The sequence below is a fragment of the Mobula hypostoma genome, chromosome 12 (assembly GCF_963921235.1).
Source record: "Mobula hypostoma chromosome 12, sMobHyp1.1, whole genome shotgun sequence".
In the NCBI taxonomy this organism is placed as follows: domain Eukaryota; kingdom Metazoa; phylum Chordata; class Chondrichthyes; order Myliobatiformes; family Myliobatidae; genus Mobula; species Mobula hypostoma.
The window spans coordinates 76,056,171-76,078,884 of NC_086108.1; the positions used below are offsets into that span (position 1 = coordinate 76,056,171).

Below are 22,714 nucleotides of genomic sequence, written 5' to 3' on the forward strand. Positions count from 1 at the left end.
CCAACATTGCATTCGCCTTCTTCACCACTGACTCAACCTGGAGGTTAACCTTAAGGGTATCCTGCACGAGGACTTCCAAGTCCCGTTGCATCTCAGAACTTTGAATTCTCTCCCCATTTAAATAATAGCCTCCCGTTTATTTGTTCTGCCAAAGTGCATAATCATACACTTTCCAGCATTGTATTTCGTTTGCCACTTCTTTGCCTATTCTCCCAATCTATCCAAGTCTCTCTGCAGACTCTGTTTCCTCAGCACTACTGGCCCCTCCACCTATCTTTGTATCATCAGCAAACTTAGCCACAAAGCCATCTATTCCATAGTCCAAATCGTTGATGTACAATGTAAAAAGAAGTGGCCCCAACATGGACCCTGTGGAACACCACTGGTAACCGGCAGCCAGCCAGAATAGGATCCCTTTATTCCCACACTCTGTTTCCTGCCAATTAGCCAATGCCCTATCCACGTATGTAACTTTCCCATAATTTAATGGGCTCTTATCTTGTTAAGCAGCCTCATGTGTGGCACCTTGTCAAAGGCATTCTGAAAATCCAAATATACAACATCCACTGCATCTCCCTTGTCTTTCCTCAAAAAATTGTAATAGGTTTGTCAGGCAGGATTTTCCTTTAAGGAAACCATGCTGAGTTCTGCCCATCTTGTCATATGCCTCCAAGTACTCTGTAATCTCATCCTTGACAATCGACTCCAACAACTTCCCAACCACTGATGTCAAGCTAACAGGTCTATAATTTCCTTTTTGCTTCCTTGCCCCCTTCTTAAATAGTGGAGTGACATTCTGCAATCTTCCAGTCCTCCGGAACCATGCCAGAACCTATCGACTTTTGAAAGTAGTCATAGTCATAGTCATACTTTATTGATCCCGGGGGAAATTGGTTTTTATTACAGTTGCACCATAAATAACTAAATAGTAATATAAGCATAAATAATTAAATAGTAATATGTAAATTATGCCAGGAAATAAGTCCAGGACCGGCCTATTGGCTCAGTGTGTCTGACCCTCCAAGGGAGGAGTTGTAAAGTTTGATGGCCACAGGCAGGAATGACTTCCTATGACGCTCTGTGTTTCATCTCGGTGGAATGAGTCTCTGGCTGAATGTACTCCTGTGCCCAACCAGTATATTATGTAGTGGATGGGAGACATTGTCCAAGATGGCATGCAACTTGGACAGCATCCTCTTTTCACACACCACCATCAGAGAGTCCAGTTCCATCCCCACAACATCACTGGCCTTACGAATGAGTTTGTTGATTCTGTTGATGTCTACTACCCTCAGCTTGCTGCCCCAGCACACAACAGCAAACATGATAGCACTGACCACCACAGACTCGTAGAACATCCTCAGCATCGTCCGGCAGATGTTAAAGGACCTCAGTCTCCTCAGGAAATAGAGACAGCTCTGACCCTTCTTGCAGACAGCCTCAGTGTCCTTTGACCAGTCCAGTTTATTGTCAATTCGTATCCCCAGGTATTTGTAATCCTCCACCATGTCCACACTGACCCCCTGGATGGAAACAGGGGTCACCGGTGCCTTAGCTCTCCCCAGGTCTACCACCAGCTCCTTAGTCTTTTTCACATTAAGCTGCAGATAATTCTGTTCACACCATGTGACAAAGTTTCCTACCGTAGCCCTGTACTCAGCCTCATCGCCCTTGCTGATGCATCCAACTATGGCAGAGTCATCCAAAAACTTCTGAAGATGACAAGACTCTGTTCAGTAGTTGAAGTCCGAGGTGTAAATGGTGTAGAGAAAGGGAGACAAGACAGTCCCCTATGGAGCCCCAGTGCTGCTGATCACTCTGTCGGACACACAGTGTTGCAAGAACACGTACTGTGGTCTGCCAGTCAGGTAATCAAGAATCCATGACACCAGGAAAGCATCCACCTGCATCGCTGTCAGCTTCTCCCCCAGCAGAGCAGGGTGGATGGTGTTGAACGCACTGGAGAAGTCAAAGAACAAGACCCTCACAGTGCTCGCTCATTGCTAACGTCTCCGCAATCTCCACAGCTACTTCCTTCAAAACACGAGGGTGCATTCCATCTGGTCCGGGAGATTTATCTACCCTTAGACTATTCAGTTTCCTGAGTACTTTCTCTGTCGTGATTGTGACTGCACACACTTCTCTTCCCTGACACCCTTGAGTGTCCACTATACTGCTGATGTCTTCCTCAGTGAAGACTGATGCAAAATACTCGTTTAGTTCCTCCGCCATCCCCTTATCTCCCATTACAATTTCTCCAGCATCATTTTCTATCGGTCTTCTATCTACTCTCACCTGTCTTTTACTCTTTATATACTTGAAAAAGCTTTCAGTATCCTCTTTGATATTATTTGCTAGCTTCCTTTCATAGTTCATCTTTTCCCTCTTAATGACCTTCTTAGTTTCCTTTTGTAAGCTTTTAAAAACTTCCCAATCCTCTGTCTTCCCACTAATTTTTGCTTCCTTGTATGCCCTCTCCTTTGCTTTAACTTTGGCTTTGACTTCTCATCAGCCACGGTTGCATCCTTTTTCCATTTGAAAATCTCTTCTTTTTTGGAATATATCTGTCTTGCACCTTCCTCACTTCTCGCATAAACTCCAGCCACCGCTGCTCTGCTGTCCTTCTCGCTAGTGTCCCTTTCCAGTCGGCTTTGGCCAGTTCCTCTCTCATGCCACTGTAATTTCCTTTACTCCACTGAAATACCGACACATCGGATTTTGGCTTCTGTTTCTCAAATTTCACAGTGAACTCAGTCATGTTATGATCACTGCCTCCTAAGGGTTTCTTCACCTCAATCTCTCTAATCACCTCTGGTTCATTACACAGTACCCATCTAGTACAGCCGATCCCCTAGTGGGCTCAACAACAAGCTGTTCTAAAAAGCCATTTTGCAGACATTCTACAAATTCTCTCTCGAGATCCAGTGCCGACCTGATTTTCCCAATCCACTCGCATGTTAAGATCCCCCACAATTATCATAACACTGCCCTTCTGACAAGCCTTTTCTACTTCCTGTTGTAATTTGTAGTCCACATCACTGCAGCTGTTTGGAGGCCTGTATATAACTGCCATCAGGGTCCTTTTACCCCTGCAATTTCTTAGCTCAACCCATAAAGATTCTGCACCTCCAGATCCAATGTCACTTCTTTCTAATGATTTGATATCATTTCTTACCAATAAAGCCACGCCACCCCCTCTGCCTAACTGCCTATTCTTCCGATACACTGTGTATCCTTGGACATTCAGCTCCCAGAGATATGCATCCTTTAGCCACGTCTCAGTGATGGCTACAATATCATATCTGCCAATCTGTAGCTGTACAACAAGATCATCCACCTTATTCCTTATGCTGCGTGCATTTAAGTATAGCACCTTAAGACCAGTATTTGGTACTGTTTGCTTTGATTGCACTGCAACTCATCCCAATGGCTGCAAACTTGCCCCATCACCTGCCTGTCTTTCCTGACATCTTTACAGCTCACTATCTTAAATTTATTTCTGTTTTCCCCTTCCTCCGTTCTATCATTTCGGTTCCCATCCCCCCTGCCAAATTAGTTTAAAACCTCCCTAACAACTCTATTAAACCTTCCTGCCAGGATATTGGTCCCCTTCAGGTTCAAGTGTAACCCGTCCATTTTGAACAGGTCATACTTCGCCCAGAAGAGATCCCAATGATCCAAGAATCTGAAGCCCTGCCCCCTGCACCAGTCTCTCAGCCACGCATTCATCTGCCTGATCCTACTATTCTTGCTCTCGCTAGCACGTGGCACAGGTAGCAATCCCGAGATTACTACCCTGGAGGTCCTGCTTCTCAGCTTCCTTCCTAACTCCCGGAAATCTCTCTTCAGGGCCTCCTCCCTTTTCCTATCTATGTCATTGGTACCAGCATGTACCAAGACAACTGGCTGCTCGCCCTCTCCCTTCAGAATATTCTGGACCCGATCTGAGACATCCCGTACCCTGGCACCTGGGAGGCAACACACCATACGAGTATCTCTATTGGGCTCATAGAATCTCCTATCTGTTCCCCTATGCTGCAAATAAAGTAGGATCCTGATCCAATAACAAACAAGAGAAAATCTGCAGATGCTGGAAATCTGAGCAACACACACAAAATGCTGGAGGAACTCAGCAAGCCAGGCAGTATCTATGGGAAAAAGTATAATCGATGTTTAGGTCCGAAACACTGACTGTACTTTTTCTCCCCCCATAGATGCTGCCTGGCCTGCTGAGTTCATCCAGCATTTTGTTTGTGTTGCAACTGATCCACTAAGGAGAGGAGCGTCTATGGGCAACTTGTGGAATTTGAACAATATATCTTTTCTAAAAAAAATACAGCTGCTGTTAAGTTAAACTAATTTAGTGCTATAGAATTAGTTAGAAAATAAACCTCTGGTTTGCCAGCAAGAAACTATCTAATTTCTTTTTAATGTATAGGTCAGCATGTCCAATATATGTAAATATACTGTAAGTTTAGTTATTTAAAGTAAAATAAAGCATATATGTAAATATACTGTAAGTTTAGTTATTTAAAGTAAAATAAAGCAGTGACTGTATAATCATGTCTAGGTTTTGGTGTGACCTCTCCAAGAAAGCTGTACTACATGTCAAAATAGATTGGTTTACCTTCCAAGTATCGAGTTCTATAGGCATCTTCCGGAAATATCCCACGTAGATATGTGATACATGATACTCCCAAAGCCATCATTCTTTTTGTGAATACAAGGGATTGGTGTTCTGTTGCTACATCATTGGGAAATATTGCCGTCCACTAGCAGTGCAGGAAAGACAATGAGAAAGTAAAGTGAACATTTTGGAATCGTAGCACATGAGAAAGTCTTCACAAACATAAGCTTCACAAATGAAATAAGGCAGGCATTCATTTTCAGCTTTATATTTACTGTAATCCAGAATACATTCTCCTCATGGATATGAGAGTGGAACACCCCAAAATTAAAAGAAAACAGATTAATATCATTTTTACTTCAAAGTAATACTTCTAAATTCCAAAGGATTGGTTGGGGAAAATGGAATACTTCATCATTATTCCAGACTGTTTATCAATATTTTGAAGATTGCCACAAAAATCCTACTAAGTACATTACCATAAGAGATTGTAACACTCTCCACTTGCAGAAAACAAGTGTTTATGATTTACTGAGCTCAAAAATGCTTGGTTGTCATTTGATATTGAATCAATTGTGAAATAATTTTAACAGACCAAAACATATTTTGACCTATTGGTCTGCAGCTTTCCTAGTTTACTATTGGGGTGTACCAATTATTGTTGTAGTAGATAATTCTGTTATGTTGTTAGTTGCAAGGAATTTGCACTTAACTACACAGGGTCATTCTAAAATATCTGCCAACACAAAAAATCTATGCTCCTCTGCTGTTCACCTACATAATAAATGAATGGCAGAACTGACTGAGTTGAGGTATTCATTGAAAATTACTAATTTTTTTTTTTGCTTTAATCTCCACTGTTGGTTCTGTGAGAATGTTACAGGAGAGAATCTGAGAACATGTTAGTAAACTCAAGGCACTATGTCTGCATGAGAAACTGAACAGGCTTTAAGCTGCAGTTACAGAAAGGATATTAGGAATATGGCATAAGTCTAATCTTAATAATGATTTACTGAGGGACAGCAGTAGACCATCAGCCTCTCAATTCCATTTGCTCATTCAATGAGCTCCTATCTAAGATTATTACCTTTCTTGGTTCCATATCTTTTCATTCTTTGCCTTGCCAAAATTTACTGTTCTCCTCATTAAAATTATTCAACAGCATTCACTTTTTTTGAGTATACCTTCCACATGTCCACCATATTTTGTGTGAAGGTGTATTTCAAAACTTCTTCAATGAAAGGCTATACAAGTAAGTTTGAGGTATTCTTACAGCCAAAGCACTTACAAGGCATTGGCCAGAAAGTGACTCGTATAGGCACATTCTGGAGGTATGTTATTGCAATTTCTTTTCAATAGAATTGTGCATTTCCTCATCAAGAACACTGTATATAGTAACATACCCAATATCTTTGCAATAATGATAAAGAAAAAGGTAACCATGTAGCAACTCAGTAGCAAGAATATACAATTAATTGCAAGTAAGAACAAAATCACAATTTACACACGTGACAAGGATAGCCAAATTGAAATGCAGTTGCTGTAAGTTTAATCATTTAGTGCATGTAAGTATCACCCAAATTAACTTTGTTGTTGATATTTTAGTCATAAGGATTTTTCGCAGCACTATTTGAGTTACAGACGTCAAAATCAATTAAATTTATTGTCATCAACAGAAGCACATGCATGCACAGATGCAATCAAAAATTTACCCGCAGCAGCATCAAAGGCACACATCCATAAAAAAAACAAATTAAATATAAGGGTGGGTAGTTCGATCTTGAATCAGTGTGTTCCACTATTCACACTGGGTTTCTGTGCACTTCTGGTGCATGTAAATCAAGTTTTTAATATCACCCAAATGTTCCCCCACTTTCAGCAGTCATGGTCTAGGAATTTTTAGAATTATGACAGTATGCTGCATTTTTGCAATGCTGTTTCGAGCATATCCTTCAATCATTTCCATGTTCCTTAGTAACCCCTTCCTGTGACAGTTGGGAAAATAGTGTCTGCTTCTGGAATCTAGTGTTGAGTATGCAACTAACAATGGAGCAAATTAAATGTTGCTGGATCTTTAATGCTGGAGAAGGAACTTCTCTTGGCAGAGAACATTGACATTGGTTTGCTTACACTTCCAGAGGTTTTATGGAGATGATAGTGGTGCCCTAAGGTGCTTGCTGTCATCAGATGTTCGAAGCATATTGGATAGCAGGGATTACTGCTACCTGTCATGGCATTCTTAAATGGGATAGGAGGCTTGAAGAGCCAAATGGTTAATTCCTGCTTTTATTTCTTGTGTTCTTAGGTAATTTAGTCACAAAGGTAAAAATACATCATGGAAATTCTGTCCTGAGTTCTTCCAACATTTGACCTTGTGTGTGTAATCACTGGATATACCATAAGAAACACAACACTTCTAGAAGGTGACTCTCTATCTTCTCCAAAGCAATCAAGTTGGGCATTATATGCAGGCCTAATCAGCAATGCTTATATCTTGTAAATGAATAAAAGGTTGACAGGGAAGTTGCAGAGGAGAACCAGGATGTGGCAGCAATACTTACAAGTTTGAACCTTTATCACTGGGGTCACAGGAGATTTTGCAGATACTGGACAAAATGCTGGATGAACTCAGGAAGTCAGGCAGCACCTACTGAGGGAAATAAACAGTTGATGTTTTGGGCTGAGATTCTTCAACAAGACTAGAAAGGAGAGGAGCAGAAGCCAGAACGAGAAGGTGGGGGAGGAATACAAGTTGGCATGTGACAGATAGATAAGTCCAGATGAGGGTGAAGGTGTGTAGGTGAGTGGGAGGATGGACAGGAATCATGCGAGAAGCTGGGAGGTGATAGATAGAAGAGGTAAAAGGATGAAGAACAAGGAGTCTGATAGGAGAGGACTATGGAATAAAGGGAAGGAGGTGATGGGGAGGTCATGAGGGCAGGTGAGGAGGATAGAAGGGGTGAGAGAGCCACTAGAATGGGGAAAAAGGTGGTGGGGGTGTGGGAAACAGAAGGGAGTTGTTACCAGAAATTAGAGAAATCAATGTTCATGTGTGGGTTGGATGTGTGGCCAGAGCTAGAGCTGAGATTTGAAAAAAACCCTTACAAGCTTAAACATACAAGATCCTAAGGATACTTGATGCAGGTAGATGCTGAAATGTTTCCTGTAAGGGAGGGGGGAAGTCACAGACAATGGGATATATACACACAAGGGGCTAGTTATTTAAATTGAGGTGCAAATTTTTATCTACTTCATTGACAATGACATTGGTGCTGCTTCCTACTCCCATGCAGAGTTCATCAATGTCATCAACTTTGCCATCAGCTTCCATCCAATGCTTAAATTCACTTGGTTCAATACCAACACCTCACTCCCTTTTCTTGATTCCTTTGCCTCCATCTTTGGAATCAGGTCATTGGTCAACATCTTTTACAAACCTAATGACTCCAACAGTTAACTTGACCACACCTTTCCCACCCTGTTATTGTAAGGATATGCTAATCCCTATTCTCAGTTCTTTTGTCTCCGCCATATCTGTTCTCATGATGAAGCTTTCCAGATGTCCCCTTTTATTCAAAAAATGTGGCTTCACCTCCACTGCTATCATTGCAGCCCCCACTGGCACGTCTCCCCTCACACCATCCTCCCTCTGATACAAGGTTCTATTTGAATCCATCCCATGACCCGTTGCAATTTGTCCCATCTCCAATAGGATCCCACCACTAGGCACATATTCCCCTTCCTTCCCCTGTCCACTTTACGGGCATCACTTTCTCCATGATTCCCTTGTACGCTCATTCTCCCAACCAATACCCGTCGAGTCAGTTAATCATGCCAAGTGTTACACCTGCCTTACGTCTCCTTCCTCACCACCATTCAAACCCTAAACAGTCTTTCCGAGTGAGTTAACACTTTACATGTGAATTCATTGGTGTCATTTATTGCAACCAGAGTGGCCGCCTCTACATTGGAGACACAAGACAGATTGGAGGAATCACTTTGTCAAAGGTGTTTGCTTTATGCACTGTAACAGCGAAAATATCTCATGGTCAGCTATTTTAGTTCCACTTCCAAATCCAACACTGTCTGTTCATGGCTTCCTCTACTGCCTCTACAGAGTGGAGGAACAATAACTCATATATTGCCTTAGCATCAACATCTACATTATTTCTCTAACTTCCAGTAACCACTCCCATGTATCTCATCCCCCCCCCCCCCGCTTTGCTCTCCTGGCCCCTTTACCTCTTCTCTTTACCCTCACCCCCCCCATAACCTGTCTATCACCTACATTTTCCTCCCTTGTTCCCCACTTCCTTTCCTTTATTCCATGAATAATATCCCCCTTATCAGATTCCATCTTGTTCAACGCTTTGCCCCTTCCACTTATCAACTCCCAGCTTCTCATATAATTCTCCACCTATCTAGTCCCACCACCCCCCCTCACCTGGATTCACCCATCACCCATTAGTTTGTGTTCTCCCACCGCCACTCTTTTATTCTGGCTTTTCTTTTTTTCTAGCCCTCATGAAAGGTTTCAGCCCTAAATATTGATTGTTCATTTTCCTCCATAGATGCTGCCTGACCTGCTGAGTTCCACCAGCATTTTGTGTGTGTCGCTTCAGACTTCCAGCATCTCGTGTGTCTCCTATGTGCATTGAAATTTCTTTTCTCAGAGGGTAGTGAGTCTCTAGAATTCTCTGACCCTGCATGTAGTGAAAAATTGAGGAACAGAGTTATGAGGAACTGGAACAGAAGAGGGGCAAATTCTGTAGATTAGCCATAATCATACTGAATGGCAAGGTAGGCTTGAGGGGACAAGTGGCCTACCTCTGCTCCTATTTTCTTGTGTTATTGAAATTCATTGTGTTCATTCATTCATTTTGAATCCCACAATCCCTTTATATTCATTGCTGCTTGGTTTCCTGTTTCCTTTAAATTTATTGGAAAAGTTATTGTACCGTACATAACATGTAAAAGAAAGCAAAATAATTGCATGTTGGAGTAACATTTATTACTCTGGAAAATCTGCTCATTCTCAATAGTAACTGTGTGCAGTTTCTTAGTTTTATAGGGAACATGACCTTTAACATTCACAATTGTTTGGTAGCAATATTAAATGAACTTGCATTGATATCTAAGAAATTATAGAGGTATTCAGGAAAAAAACACTGTGGCAGCTTGCCCACGCGACAAGCGAACTGGCTTCAACAGTCACAGGCGAGTCCGCAGCCAGTGGCAACTGAGACGGCTCTGAGTATGGGGCAGACCTCGGCCCAGAAGCTGACATCACTTCCGCCCTGCAAAGAGCGGGGGATGCTGGGAGCGGGCATTTAAGCGCGCGCGGATTGAAAGCGCGACGACAACACCTTCTTATTGGATTCAACTCAGGAAAAACATGAAAAAAATCAATTTCTTCTATATGGTCTGGGCTCCAAATGCACTATTTTAAGATAACTATATAATACTGTAATTATATTATCTTAAATATAACTATTTTATATATTATGTTGTAATATATACTGTATAAACCCAAATAAGAGTCTATGTCTTCAGAATATACGATTATTTTTCCCATCTGTAAAACATGAGGTCAAACAGGATCAGATAGTAATGTGGAGTCACATATCGGAGACAAACAAACAGTTATGCTTAACAGAGCTACCAAAAGATGTACCACTAATCTTCAAAATAAAAACATGAAAGCTCATTGGCAGGCCCCAGAACAATCAAAATTATTTATGACCAGTTCTGAAGGACATTGTGACAAATCAAAGCACAAAAGGATTGGACAAGCGAACTTTTTTCCTTTTGTTTCTTTTTATTTTGTTTTTGTTTCTCCACCAATTTTAGAGGGACATGATTACAAGTGAGTTATGTAATATAAGGTGTACATTTCTTTAAGAATTGTAGCTTATGACCAATTATTCTGTTTTCTATAATATTGTACATGCTTTTCTAAAAGTTAGGAATAGCCAGAAAGTTTTGCATCCGCGAAACTAAACACAGCAGTAATGCTGCTTGTTTCTCTCAAGTTATTTGGTTTAATGAATTTACACTTCATTATCCTAAAAAATATGGAGACCAAAACAAAATGTCAACCACAGTAGCAGTGTTGTTAATATATATTCATATGATTTACTTTCAATGTCTAATACCCTGCAATTGATGTAGAAAAACTTCATTGCAAAATCTATTCATGCACTGAAAGAAAATATTACCCCAGATATTTGATTTTCAGACACTCGCATTTGTTGTGCCGTTGCCATGGAAACTGGTTGGTTTTGATGGTGTTTCTAATGAATTGTAACCCTATAGCAGATGGATATATACAAGATTCAAAGTCAGAATTCAAAATAAGCAACATTTTCCTTATGGCTATAAAGAAAATCTAGCATGAACAAATAGATACAGTACGTCTGCACTAATTATACTCTTATACTTCCACAATTTACTAGCTGCATTCAAAAATGGCAAAAAATAAAATTACTACATAGAAATTTGGGTGAATTAATGCTTATTGTTCAGATTAGTTGGCATCTGCTGAAGAAACAAAAAATGTTTTCCAATGCTTCATTCCATACATGCTGATGTTTAGTTTCAGATCTGTTTCCACATGTGTAATATTTTTGCATCGCTTTTTCATAATTTAATTTTTTAAAAATCATTCTTAAGTGCTGGTATAGTCTCTAATTCAGCAGCTCATTCAGCAAATGCAAGGCACATCTTCATAACATTGTAATGAAGGATTTATTGCCATCTTAAATACTTCAGAATTAAATTTTATCTAATATTTGGATGAAATATTGCTTACTTTCAAAATTTTTTTTTGTACTTTGTATGCATATATAAAATAGCTGAAATTAATGAGAAATGTTTGATAGTGCAATATTTTAAATTATAGAGATTAACTTAGTTGGTATTTCTTTCTTCTTACTTGCTGACCTTTTCCCTTCTTCTTATTTTCTTATGCTATCCTATTTACATCTATTTTAGTATTGGTATTGGTTTATTATCGACATATGTACCAAGATACAGTGTAAAACTTGTCTTGCATAATATTTATACAAATCAAATCATTACACTATGGATTGAACTAGGACACGGTAAAATAATAACAATACAGAATAAAGTGTAAAAGCTTCCAAAAGGATGCAGTGCAAGTCAACGATAAAGTGCAAGATCATAACAAGGTAAATTGTGAGGCCAAAAGTCTATTTTATCATATAAGAGGTCCCTTCAAGAATCTGAAAAAGGGATAGAAGCTGTCCTTGAGCCTGATGGTACATGCTTTCAGGCTTTTGTGTCTTCTGCCTGATGGGAGAGGGGAGAACAAAGAATGTCTGGGGTAGGTGGGGACTTTGATTATGCTGGCTGCTTTACTGAGGAAGCGAGATGTATAGACAGAATCCACAGAGGGGAGACTGGTTACTGTGATGTATTGAGCTGTGTCCAGAACTCTGCAGTTTCTTGCAGTCATGTGAAGGGCCATTTCGAGCCGAATGCATCCAGCCATAATGCTTTATATGGTGCATCAATAAAATTTGTTCAGTCAACAAGAACACACTAAATTTCTTTAGCCTTTTGAGGATGTCAGGTTTTCCCAGCTTTACAATTTGTACTTTTCAGTCAATTCAAGTTTAATTGTCATTTAACCATATATGAATACAGCCAAACGAAACGGCGTTACTATGGGGTCAAGCTGCAAGGACACATTACCAACAGTCATACACAAGATCACAATCAGGTAATAAGAGTCCTGAGGCCCACCTCCCCCCCTCCACACCACAGCCTGATGCAAACAAGTCAACAAACCAAATAGAATATCAGTGAAAATACAACAACGCAGAATAGACAGAGAGATAGAGAGTCAGTCAGTCCAGGCCACCCCTAGCCCACCGATATCATCTGTCAACTGACCCCCAACACCCGCTAGGCGACACCGTGGCTTTCAGGCCCTGTCCTTGCATATACAAGCACATATAGAATATTAGTAAAAACACAACCGGACATATAAATGTATATAGTCCAGACCCCCTCCGTCTATTTCAAATCTTCATTCGCCATTACTGCTCTATGCCTCCTTCATGGAGCGCAACAGCTCGGATGCCTCTGTGGTGCCAAGCAACCCTGCACTCACGTTTATGGTTTACATCATTCTTTCAATCCTACTGTGGTAAACCATATATATGTTGTAACTGGGTTAACTGTCTGGACACGTCCCTCTGCTGACTGCCCCTGTGTAAAGGTGTTTCGCCTTGCCCCTCCCCCTCAGTCCGGGGGCAGACACTCACCAGGGAGGTCGTATTGTACAGCAAATAAAAGCCTTTCAGTATTTTACCAAACCTCAGTCTTTTGGAATTATTGAAGGTGCTTCACCTACACCTTATCTTTTCACTTTTGTAACACTGCAAAGTTCTTTACTTTGCAGGATTTGCATTGGAGTCTTTCTTAACCTAATCATGAGACAATTTACAATGACCAGTTAGACTACCCGACACAACTTTGGACTGTGGGAGGAAATTGGAGCACTCAGGAAAACCTGTGCATTTCACAGGGAGGAAATACACACTCCTTACAGACCAAAATGAGTTATTGTGTTTAATAGGAAGTGGCAGCATTTAATACAGCATGGCATCAAAGAGCTCTAGTAAAACTGACCAGTGCAGAAATTCCCATCAACATCAGTCATACATTGCAGGATTCCTCTTAACAGTGTCCTATGTTGAATCATTTTCAACGACTTCACCAAAGGCATCCTTTCCATCATTGTTTTTCTTGTGAGCATACTATTAACTTATTCACAGCAATATTATCTAGCACTCACATTACATTAACTGTTCACTGACTCAAATGATTCTCATACAATGATACTCATATAAAGCCAGGTGTTTTGTTTTGAAGAAATGAAGACAATACTATAAACATTCACCATGTTACTCTGTAAAGGTAACAGCAAGATTGGGTTTCAGCGTATCTGCTCGTGCATATGAAAATGTTGATCTGCATTGGCGCTGCTTCCTGCACGCATGCAGAACTCGTTGACTTTATTAACTTTGCCTCCAACTTTCACCCTGCCCTCAAGTTTACCTGGTCCATTTCCGACACCTCCCTCCCCTTTCTAGATCTTTCTGTCTCTGTCTCTCGAGACAGCTTATCTACTGATGTCTACTATAAGCCTACTGACTCTCACAGCTATCTGGACTATTCCTCTTCTCACCCTGTCTCTTGCAAAAACGCCATCCCCTTCTCGCAATTCCTCCGTCTCCGCCGCATCTGCTCTCAGGATGAGGCTTTTCATTCTAGGACGAGAGAGATGTCTTCCTTTTTTAAAGAAAGGGGCTTCCCTTCCTCCACTATCAACTCTGCTCTTAAACGCATCTCCCCCATTTCATGCACATCTGCTCTCACTCCATCCTCCCACCACCCCACTAGGAATAGGGTTCCCCTGGTCCTCACCTACCACCCCACCAGCCTCCGGGTCCAACATATTATTCTCCGTAACTTCCGCCACCTCCAAAGGGATCCCACCACTAAGCACATATTTCCCTCCCCCATCTCTCTGCATTCCGCAGGGATCGCTCCCTACACAACTCCCTTGTCCATTCGTCCCCCCCATCCCTCCCCACTGATCTCCCTCCTGGCACTTATCCGTGTAAGCGGAACAAGTGCTACACATGCCCTTACACTTCCTCCCTTACCACCATTCAGGGCCCCAAACAGTCCTTCCAGGTGAGGCATCACTTCACCTGTGAGTCGACTGGGGTGATATACTGCGTCCGGTGCTCCCGATGTGGCCTTTTATATATTGGTGAGACCCGACGCAGACTGGGAGACCGCTTCGCTGAACATCTACGCTCTGTCCGCCAGAGAAAGCAGGATCTCCCAGTGGCCACGCATTTTAATTCCACATCCCATTCTGATATGTCTATCCACGGCCTCCTCTACTGTAAAGATGAAGCCACACTCAGGTTGGAGGAACAACACCTTATATTCCGTCTGGGTAGCCTCCAACCTGATGGCATGAACATCGACTTCTCTAACTTCCACTAAGGCCCCACCTCCCCCTCGTACCCCATCTGTTATTCATTTTTATGCACACATTCTTTCTCTCACTCTCCTTTTTCTCCCTCTGTCCTTCTGAATATACCTCTTGCCCATCCTCTGGGTCACCCCCCCCTTGTCTTTCTTCCCGGACCTCCTGTCCCATGATCCTCTCGTATCCCCTTTTGCCTATCACCTGTCCAGCTCTCGGCTCTATCCTTCCCCCTCCTGTCTTCTCCTATCATTTTGCATCTCCCCCTCCCCCTCCAGCTTTCAAATCCCTTACTCACTCTTCCTTCAGTTAGTCCTGACGAAGGGTCTCGGCCTGAAACGTCGACTGCACCTCTTCCTATAGATGCTGCTTGGCCTGCTCCGTTCACCAGCAACTTTGATGTATGTTGCTTGAATTTCCAGCATCTGCAGAATTCCTGTTGTTTGAAAATGTTGATGTTGCTTTCATCAATTTGTGGTGCAGTCCAATACTGGAGCTCATGGAGCTCAAGGAGCTCAAAGGGAGATTGAAACTGGGGCTAAATACCTAGCAATTACACTACAAATATATCAGATAATTCTCAATCAGGTTGTGAAAGGATAATTGATGGAAGGATGTGGCTGTATAAGGCCCATCTGTTTGTTAATTTTACAATATTTTAGATATCTATTAATTTTAAATACTCTTAATTGTATTTTCAATTTTCTAATGGCTTGTTAATTCAGATTTTTTGAAGTTTTATGAATGTAAGAGTTTGAGGATTTTTAAGTTATTTTAATTGTTTTATTTTTTAAAAGAAGTTTTTGAAACTTCTTTAATGTCTTAAACAATCAGACGGCTTTAAAATATTAAGCTTTTGACAGTTCTTGGTGCATTTGGGGATGTAGCTCAGACGAAGCTGTATCTTTTTGTAGGATTTGATTTGGCTGCCCCATCTGATGACCCTGTTATTGCCTTAGGCTCATGATCAGCAAGAGCTTGCCATAGTGAATCATCTTAGCACTTTGTAAAAATTTGAATTGGGTTGATGATAACATATGATTTTGTTTTGAACCAAGCCACTATTTCAAAATAGATTACATGAGTGAATGCTAGGTGTAGCTAGAAATGAAGTGCTACGCCAGTGGAGTGGCAACTGAAGAATATACTGTATGTGTTTAAATGGCAAAAATACCATGCAAGAGACCGAACTAAACAATACCATAATCAACCAATCAGATTAGAGCTCTGCCATCCTGCAAAGAGTGAAAAATGAAGGTAAAGATTTCAATAGCTAAACAGATGATGAGACTCCAAGAACACCCGAATTCTCAGGGATAGCATGTGAGTACTAAAGGAAAGTTTGACACATCCACAACCATGTTCAGCCAGAAGTGCAGAGTGGATTATTCTTCTGTGTCGTCCTAAGATTCCCTTTAGAAGAATATAAGAAATAGAAACAGGAGTAAACTGTTTAGCCCCTTATGCCTCCTCCACTCAATATGATCAGCACTAATCTATTAGTCTCTACCTGGCATCACAGCCACCTTGGGCAGAGAATTCCGAAGACAGACAAACCTCTGAGTCAAAAAAATTCTCATCCCTGTCCTGAATATCCTTTTCCTTGTTTAGGGACTATAATTACTGGTTCCAGATACCCCAGCTAGGACAAACAATAACTTTGCAACTATCCTGTCAAGCCACATTAGGATTCTGCATGTTTCAATGAGAGCAGAAACACAGATGACATGTGAAGATAACTTACTTCAATACTGATTTTGTTGGTTCTACAGTGTCCAAGAGGACCAAAATAGGACCCCTTCCACTGATGTGGTACAAGGCGCTTCAGCAATTTGTGAAGGTGTACTCCTTCTGAAGGATTAATACAGGGTTTCAGTATGTATTTGGTGCATGAATTTGAGGTTCATAAAACCATCCTGAATTTTTATTTTCTACTGGGAGGCCATCTCGGGGAATCTCAAATCAGTGATGGTTTTCAATATTATCTCTTCCTAGAGATGCTGCCTGGCCTGCCGCGTTCACCAGAAACTTTGATGTGTGTTGTTTCAAAATTGATGTTTGCTTTCGCTAAAAGATGGCCCTCAAGTAATCCATGTTTTCTAGAGTCTTGCAGGGCCTTATTGTCAGAGACTGGTGCAGAGGAACACAATGCTTGCACAGATGAGTGCAACTACAATAAGATTCACATCATCTAGGACAAAGCAACTCTCTTGATTAGCACCTCATCCACTACTTGCACTCAAAAGATTGCCTCTGAAATTTTGTCATGTGGCCAACTTCTCTTTGGATTGCAATAAGGTTCCAAAGAGGAAATGAGTAAGACTATCTGAATATAGGATTAATTTGAGCTCTGTATGTTTCTCTTAGATTTGTCTGCAGAATAAACAAATGGACTTCATTGCATCTTAGGAATGTAATAATTTTACAGAAGAATTGTGTATAGATTAACAAGATGAACAATTAGACTTATAATGATTTAACAAAAATTTAAGTAAAAAATTGAAAATGCATACCTTATAGTAGCCCAGGAACACATTACAAAATTGAAGTCATGGAGATAAATAGTAGGTGAGAATTTCAGCAATAGACAAATTTAGAAGGGGCCACAGACAGGTAATATAACAAAAATGGAAAAAAGACCGTTTTAGTGATGAGAATCAACTCAGGTAAAATTTCTGACAGTTTCAAACAGATGGCGATGAGGAAGCATACTTGAGGTTGATTGGGTGCTTGAGTGGTATCGCTCCAACAACCTTGACTCAACATCAGTAAGACCAAAGATTTGATTGTGGACTTCAGGAATGGGTGGTCAGGAGAACATGCAGCAGTCCTCATTGAGGGGTCAGTAGTTCTTAGATGCCAACATCTCCAAGGATATATCCTAAGCCTGAGATGTGGATGCAATCATGAAGGGATGCCAGCACATTGTTAGAACTTGCACATTTCTTAAGATATACTGTGGTGAGCATTCTCACTGGTTGTATCATAGCCTGGTATGGAGTCTCCAATACCCAGGATTGCAAGAGGCTGCAATCCTGTCAGCCCAAAAGGCTGTAGACTCACGAGCACTATCCTCCCTGCCATTGAGGACATCTTCTGAAGGCAGTGCCTCAAGATGGCAGCATCCATTATTAAGACCTTTACATCTGGGACATTCCCTGAAGGCAGTGGTATAAGAGCCTGAAGATCCATACTAAATGATTCAGAAACTGCTTCTTCTCTTCCACCATCAGATTTCTAAATGATCCATGAATATTACCTTATTTCCTTTTTGCACAATGTATTTATATTGTAACTTATAGTAATTTTATGTCTTTGCACAGTACTGCTGCCACAAAACAAATTTCATATAGAACAGCAATAATAAACCTGATTCTGAAGTCCTTGACCACAGTGGCAGGTTCGCTATAGCTGTAAAATTTCTGCCTTAAAATGTTGGATTACCTATTACATATACCCAGAATGCTCACAGCACTGCTTTTTCTCTGAATGATTAGCTGCCTTAGTTTATGTTTATTACTTTGTTTTAAATCACATCTTGGGAACCTGGTCATCTAACCTCATTCCAACCCCTCTCATGGACTCAGTTACCTTTTTCCCCAACGTACTATTATTTCCTTCACACCAATCTGTTCACCTACACCATTGTCACTTCTTACATCACCAGCTCCCTTCCGTCTGTTATAACTACTGCACCCAGTATAGTCAGTTCAGTCCATTACCTCTATTCTAGTCTGTCCTTTACTTCTTAAAACTGCTCACTCCTTGTGCATTAGTGCCTATTCACTAATTTCACTAGACAACAAAGATTTTACTTCCTGAATACTTTTGGGTGCATCTTATGGATTTTGGTCTGCTGCTGATAAAAATCACCATGAAATTTCCCTATCACACACCATTAAAAAAAAATTACCTATATTTGTTATTTCAATTCAAAATTCAACTCAGAAAAACTGATGCCAAGATTAAGGAAAACATTTTTGTTGGCCCAGAGATTAAACGGGTCGTCAATGACAGGCAATTCGAAGAAATTCCAGGGGAACCGGAGAAAATCCGATGGAGGGCATTCAAGGATGTTGTGGAAAAATTTCTTGGCAACTACAGAGCACCAAACTATGTGAAGCTGGTTGACATGCTTCAAGCATACAAAATCGTGAAATGCAAAATATCACTTAAGGTTTATTTTCTGCTTCCCAGTTAGATTTATTCCCTGCAAATCTTGGCGCTGTCAGTGACAAGCAGGTCATTGCAGTCATGGAGAAACGGTTATCAGGACAACTGGAATCCATTAATGCTGGCTGATTATTGTAGGACACTTAAGCGAGAAACCTCAGACAATGAGTACAAACGAAAACAATTTTAGCTTAGTTAAACTATTGCAAAGTGTCAGAACTATTATGCAATTCAACGCATTATATTCAATAAAAGTCAACTTCTTGTTTTTCCAAATTCTTACGTGATACAAGTAGCCTGAAATTATGTGTTCAGCTTCAAGCGGTCTATTATAAACAAACAAAAAAAAGCTGAGGAAACAACACTTTCTATAAAAAATTGCCGTCCTGTGTAATTTGCTCAGGGCTCTCTCTGCACGATTGCCCTTATAAGCCCACTCCGCGTTCTCTTCCATAGTTATTCCACAGGAGAGACTCCCTCTCACACGGTTAGTTCTTTCCCCCATTACCTGGGCTCTATCATACAGTCACTCCACGTTACAGACTTTCCTCTCTCCCCCCTCTCATTACCTGTCCTCTTTACTACACGTCTTCTCACGCCCTCACTTTCCCGCGCTCCCTCCACGAACGCGAGAACTCCCTCTTTCACCTGCTGGTGTCTCGCGCCCTTTTAAACGGAACGTCCTTCGCGCGCGCCTTCGTTTGTTCTCGAGGCTCGAGCTCCCTCATGCCTTCGCCCACTCGGCAGCTTTCTTACAGAAACCCGGTAGACACAACACACCGCAGATGCTGGAATCTGAAGCAGATGAGGGGTCTCGAACCAAAGACGTGGACTGTCCATTTCCCTCCCTCCATAAATGTTGCTCGACCCGTTGAGTTGCTCCAGCGTTTGGTGTGATGCTCTTCATCGAAACATCTCGGTGTAAGTTTGGTCGCTGCTTTCAAAAGCAGTTTACACAGACACCATGCGGCATTTTTCAGCATTTAATGACAAATAATCACTCTATTAGCACCTTCCTGCCTTGAAGCTGAAAATTAATCTTAAAAATATTGAGGATACTGGAAACTTGAAATAAAAACAAATCGCTGTAAACACCCAAAGGAACAGGCGGCATCCAGTGGAAAAGAAACAGAGTAGAGGTTTCAGGATCATTCATTTGATGAATGGTCTTAAACTGGAAATATTAACTCTTTTCTGTTTCCACTGACAGGGCCTGAACTGTTAGTTTCCCGGAAAAATTAATTCACACTCAAACTACAAGTCCCATAGGGCCATGCAATTTGTACATGCGCAGAACGACGAAATGCATCTCCCACAATGCAGCTCGGCCGATACCAGTGTTATGCGGAAAGCGCTGTCGGAAGATTAAAAGAGAAAAACTGTGCTAGTTTTGGGGGTGAGTAGTAGAATCGTGTGTTTTTGTGCTTATAATAGGAGAGCATCGTCTTTGTAATTATTCATTGATCATGTTTATTACCATTGCAGATGTTAGAATGAAGTGATCGGGCCTAGGAGTGAAGCCTTGTGTAATGACAGATTCGCGCTAGCTGCCCTGCCTCTGGTATTGATTTGTCCAGCAGGTGGAAGCAGATTTCAATTCCAAACTATTGGCTTATGTTGAGAAATTTATCTTTTTTTCGTTGTAATGTGTGCATAATAAGAAAAACTGCCAACGTAATCAGTGAAAATGTATAGGGTGAAGTGCATGACATTTGAAAACTTACGTGTAATTGAGTTCCACGTGGTTGCTGTTTTGACTATCGCTTTTTGAAACTTTCCCCTATTACAGCCGAATAATTAGAACGTGTGAATTGGAAATGGGCCACTCCGTTCCTCACACCTTATTTCACCATTCAGTATGTCGCACTTAATAGGATAAACAATAGATGTTGTTTATCCCCTGTGGAAAGATGGTTGCAAATATCTGCTTAATTCAAATTTTATTCCTAGCTTTACAATTTTAAATACTCAAACTCAATTTGTATAGCACTAACACTCCGTTAACTTCTTAAAGCATGTCTTGCAACTGTTTCGTGCCAAACCCCTATTTTAAAAAGCCAAACCTTGATAGTGAAGTACTAGCTAATGCCAGCCTATATCAGATCTCTCCCTTCTTGGGCAAGATTCTTGAGAAAGTCATTTTCAACCAACTCAACTTTCTGAATGAGAACAAAATTCTGGAAAAGTTTCTGTCAGGTTTTAGAGCAAACCTCGGCATGGAGTTAGTTCCTTACCAAAATTGTCAGTGACAATTTTAGCTTAGCACTGATGCCAACAGGGTCTCAGTTCTAATTTTCCTAGATCTAAGTCCTTTGACACAATTGACAACAACTGACTAGAACATTCTCCTTGATTGCCTTGAGAACTGGGTTGGCCTTTCTGGTAGTTACCTTGGTTGGGTTCACTCATATCTCAGAGATAACTTTTGTCTGTTTCGGAGACCATTTTTCTAAGCGGTATAATGTTACGTTTGGTGTCGTTCACGGAAACTGTCTTGGTTCTCTACTCTTCTTTTGGAGACATCATTAAAGAGCATAAACTTGATATCCACAGACATGCAGATAGCATACAATTGTATATCTCAGCTGAGCCTGATGATGATAACACCCTATTCACTCTGACTTCTGATAGAGCGGTAAGAAACAAATAGGTGAGCAGTAATTTTCTCAAACTAAATTAAGATGAAACTGTGAAATGCTCTTAGTTGGTCCCAAAGAGGAAAAAAGAGATAAACTATTTGATAAACTTGGAAATGGCTTCCCTTGTAAAATCAGAAGTAACAACCCTGGGTGTTGTCCTTGATTCAGAAATGAGTTTTAAATACCACATAAAGAAGGTAACCAGAGAAGCATTTCTGCTCTTAAGAAATATTGTGAAAGTATATCCTCCGTTACTGTCACGTGATGATGCTGAAAAACCAATTCACGCCTTGAGTCAGATAGACTAGATTATTGCAATACACTCGTTACTGTCCTTCCAAAGTAATCTATTCACAAATTTCAACTCAAGTCAAGTCAATTCATGTCACTTTTTAATTGTCATTTCAACCATAACTGCTAGTAGAGTACACAGTAAAAACAAGACAACGCTTTTCAGGACCATGGTGCTACATGAACAATACAAAAACTACACTGAACTACGTAAAACAACACAAAGCTACACTAGACTACAGACCTACCCAGGACTGCATAAAGTGCACAAAACAGTGCAGGCATTACAATAAATAATAGACAAGACAATAAGCACAGTAGAGGGCAGTAGGTTGGTGTCAGTCCAGGCTCTGGGTATTGAGGAGTCTGATGGCTTGGGGGAAGAAAGTGTTACATAGTCTGGTCGTTAGAGCCCAAATACTTCGGTGCCTTTTGCCAGATGGCAGGAGGGAGAAGAGTTTGTATGAGGGGTGCATGGGGTCCTTCATAATGCTGTTTGCTTTACGGTTGCAGCATGTGGTGTAAATGTCTGTAATGGTGGGAAGAAAGGCCCTGATGATCTTCTCAGCTGTCCTCACCATCCACTGCAGGGTCTTGCGATCCGAGATGGTGCAATTTCCGAACCTGGCAGTGATGCAGCTGCTCAGGATGCTCTCAATACAACCTCTGTAGAATGTGGTGAGGATGGGGGTTGGGAGATGGACTTTTCTCAGCCTTCGCAGAAAGTAGAGGTACTGCTGGGCTTTCTTTGCTATGGAGCTGGTGTTGAGGGACCAGGTGAGATTCTCTGCCAGGTGAACACCAAGAAATTTGGTGCTCTTAACGATCTCTACAGAGGAGTCGTTGATGTTCAGCGGAGAGTGGTTGTTCCGTATCCTCCTGAAGTCAACAACCATCTCTTTTGTTTTGTTCACATTCAGAGACAGGTTGTTGGCTCTGCACCAGTCAGTC

General features: G+C 41.1%; 2 protein-coding genes across 4 annotated transcripts in view; one reads left to right on the plus strand and one right to left on the minus strand.

The window, feature by feature from the left end:
* The window catches only part of LOC134355208 (HORMA domain-containing protein 1-like), a 49,544-nt gene extending 29,957 nt beyond the window's left edge, over positions 1-19,587 (minus strand). The window contains exons 1-3 of the mRNA XM_063064989.1: positions 19,482-19,587; positions 10,846-10,936; positions 4,628-4,772 (exon numbers count right to left, since the gene is read on the minus strand). Coding sequence (XP_062921059.1) covers positions 4,628-4,772; positions 10,846-10,893 — 193 coding nt within the window. The 5' untranslated portion in view covers positions 10,894-10,936; positions 19,482-19,587. The remainder of the gene's footprint in view (positions 1-4,627; positions 4,773-10,845; positions 10,937-19,481) is intronic.
* Positions 19,588-20,132: 545 nt separating this feature from the next.
* The window catches only part of dmap1 (DNA methyltransferase 1 associated protein 1), a 121,916-nt gene continuing 119,334 nt past the window's right edge, over positions 20,133-22,714 (plus strand). The window contains exon 1 of one of the 3 annotated variants that reach the window (XM_063064434.1): positions 20,133-20,229. The gene's annotated coding sequence lies outside the window, so the exon portion shown is untranslated. The remainder of the gene's footprint in view (positions 20,230-22,714) is intronic. The other 2 variants (XM_063064433.1, XM_063064435.1) reach the window with 2 other exon arrangements.